Source organism: Lolium rigidum, chromosome 6 (assembly GCF_022539505.1).
Source record: "Lolium rigidum isolate FL_2022 chromosome 6, APGP_CSIRO_Lrig_0.1, whole genome shotgun sequence".
Lineage (NCBI taxonomy): Eukaryota > Viridiplantae > Streptophyta > Magnoliopsida > Poales > Poaceae > Lolium > Lolium rigidum.
The window spans coordinates 161,207,977-161,209,556 of NC_061513.1; the positions used below are offsets into that span (position 1 = coordinate 161,207,977).

The 1,580-nt window shown below is 44.6% G+C and overlaps 1 protein-coding gene across 1 annotated transcript; it reads right to left on the reverse strand.

The window, feature by feature from the left end:
* Window positions 1–293: 293 nt before the first annotated feature.
* Window positions 294–866, reverse strand: LOC124665573 (mitochondrial import receptor subunit TOM7-1-like). Its single transcript, XM_047202972.1, has one exon. The coding sequence runs from the start codon at window positions 777–779 to the stop codon at window positions 534–536; it is 246 nt and encodes an 81-aa protein (XP_047058928.1). The 5' UTR covers window positions 780–866; the 3' UTR covers window positions 294–533.
* Window positions 867–1,580: the final 714 nt, after the last annotated feature.

Sequence of the window (1,580 nt, forward strand, 5' to 3'; positions counted from 1 at the left end):
TTGTTCTGCAAGTAACATGAATAGTTCAATCAAGACATGAGTCAGACGCATCAAAGCAGAGGGCATGTAACTCTCACAAATAATAACACAGGAAGACATACAATCTTACAAAGCACAAGCACCAAATTCAGAGTTAAGATTCCAACCAATCTTGCAAACAACATATTCAGAGTTAAGATTCCAGCCAACCGCGAATTGGTCTGCAAGTATCATGAATAGTTCAATAACACACGAGTCAGACGCATCAAAAGCAGAGGACATGTAGCTCGCACAAATAATAATCATAACACAGATAGTTCAACACACATAATATTAATAGCGGATCCATAGAGTTTGTAGCCAGATTCGATCCAATCCAGGATCGATCCGACCATATGACATTATTAGACGCACATAGCAGGACATCTAAGATCCCCATACGGGGATCAAGAACTCAGCCACCACGATTCAAGAAACAGCAAGAACATCTACTACTTATGTAATCTACTAAAAGGAGATGGATCGATCCAATCTAGACCCCGCCGGGTACGGGATCAGACGGGGGAGAGAAGAGAGAACAGCGAGGGCTTGGGATCTCCCGATGTCATGCCGACGACGATGATGAGCGGGATGAAGCCCCAGTGCGCCGCCACCTTGGCCGCCTTCATCGTCAACGTGCTCCACTCCTTGGCGTGCCGCACCGCCACCGCCATGGTGGACTGCTCGTCGTCGGCCGCGGCCGATCCCCTCTTCCCGCCCTTGCCCCTCGGCTTCGGCTTCAGCGACGGCCGCGACGCCATGGTGACTTTTCTTGATCTTCCGATTCGCTTGACGGGAACCCTAGGGTTGGGGGATTGTTTGGTCTGGTGCTTGATCTGATGCGCTGTTTCGGGTTAATATTGGTTCCTTAGTGGGGGCCTGTCCTTCTCGTGTTCCAAACTATTTCTCCGGGAGACCTAATGGGCCCTAAAAGGCCTTTGTGCTGTTGGGCTAAAGTATTTACAAATTTGAGGCGAGGTTCTATAGAACTTGGGCTGGCCTGGACACAAACGGAAATACTTATCGGATGTCCCCGAAGGGACTAACGGAAATACTTAGGACCTCTGTTTGATTTAAAGGATTCTAAAAGTATAGGAATAAAAAAACGCAGGAATAATATGCTATGGCATGTGAAATTCTACAAAAAATAAGAAACACATAAATTAGTTGCAAAATTCATTTTATTGCACCACATATTTTTTATAGAGATTGAGTACATGTCATAGTTGTCATAGGCACATAAGAAATTTTCCAAGAGATCTAACCTCTTGCTAGACATCCTATGTGCTTGTAGTATAGAAAAAACCCCTAGGAGCTTTCCTGGGTTCAATCTTCTGAATCAAATGATCTCTACAGGAAAATTCCTACAAGCCAGAATCCTACAATTTTTTTTCAAAAATCCTTAAGTCAAGCATGCCCTTAAGCTCAATATAAGGATGTTGTGTATTTCCTATTCTCTTCGGTTAAAATTTGTGGAAAATAAGGAGGCTCCGTCTCTAGCGATGTTTTGGTGGGTCCGCCTCATATACGTGCGAATAGTTTTCTTTTTGGTTCCTCCGGGA

Excerpts from the sequence above, each read along its gene's own strand:
- LOC124665573 (XM_047202972.1), bottom strand. The coding sequence starts at position 779 with ATGGCGTCGCGGCCGTCGCTGAAGCCGAAGCCGAGGGGCAAGGGCGGG.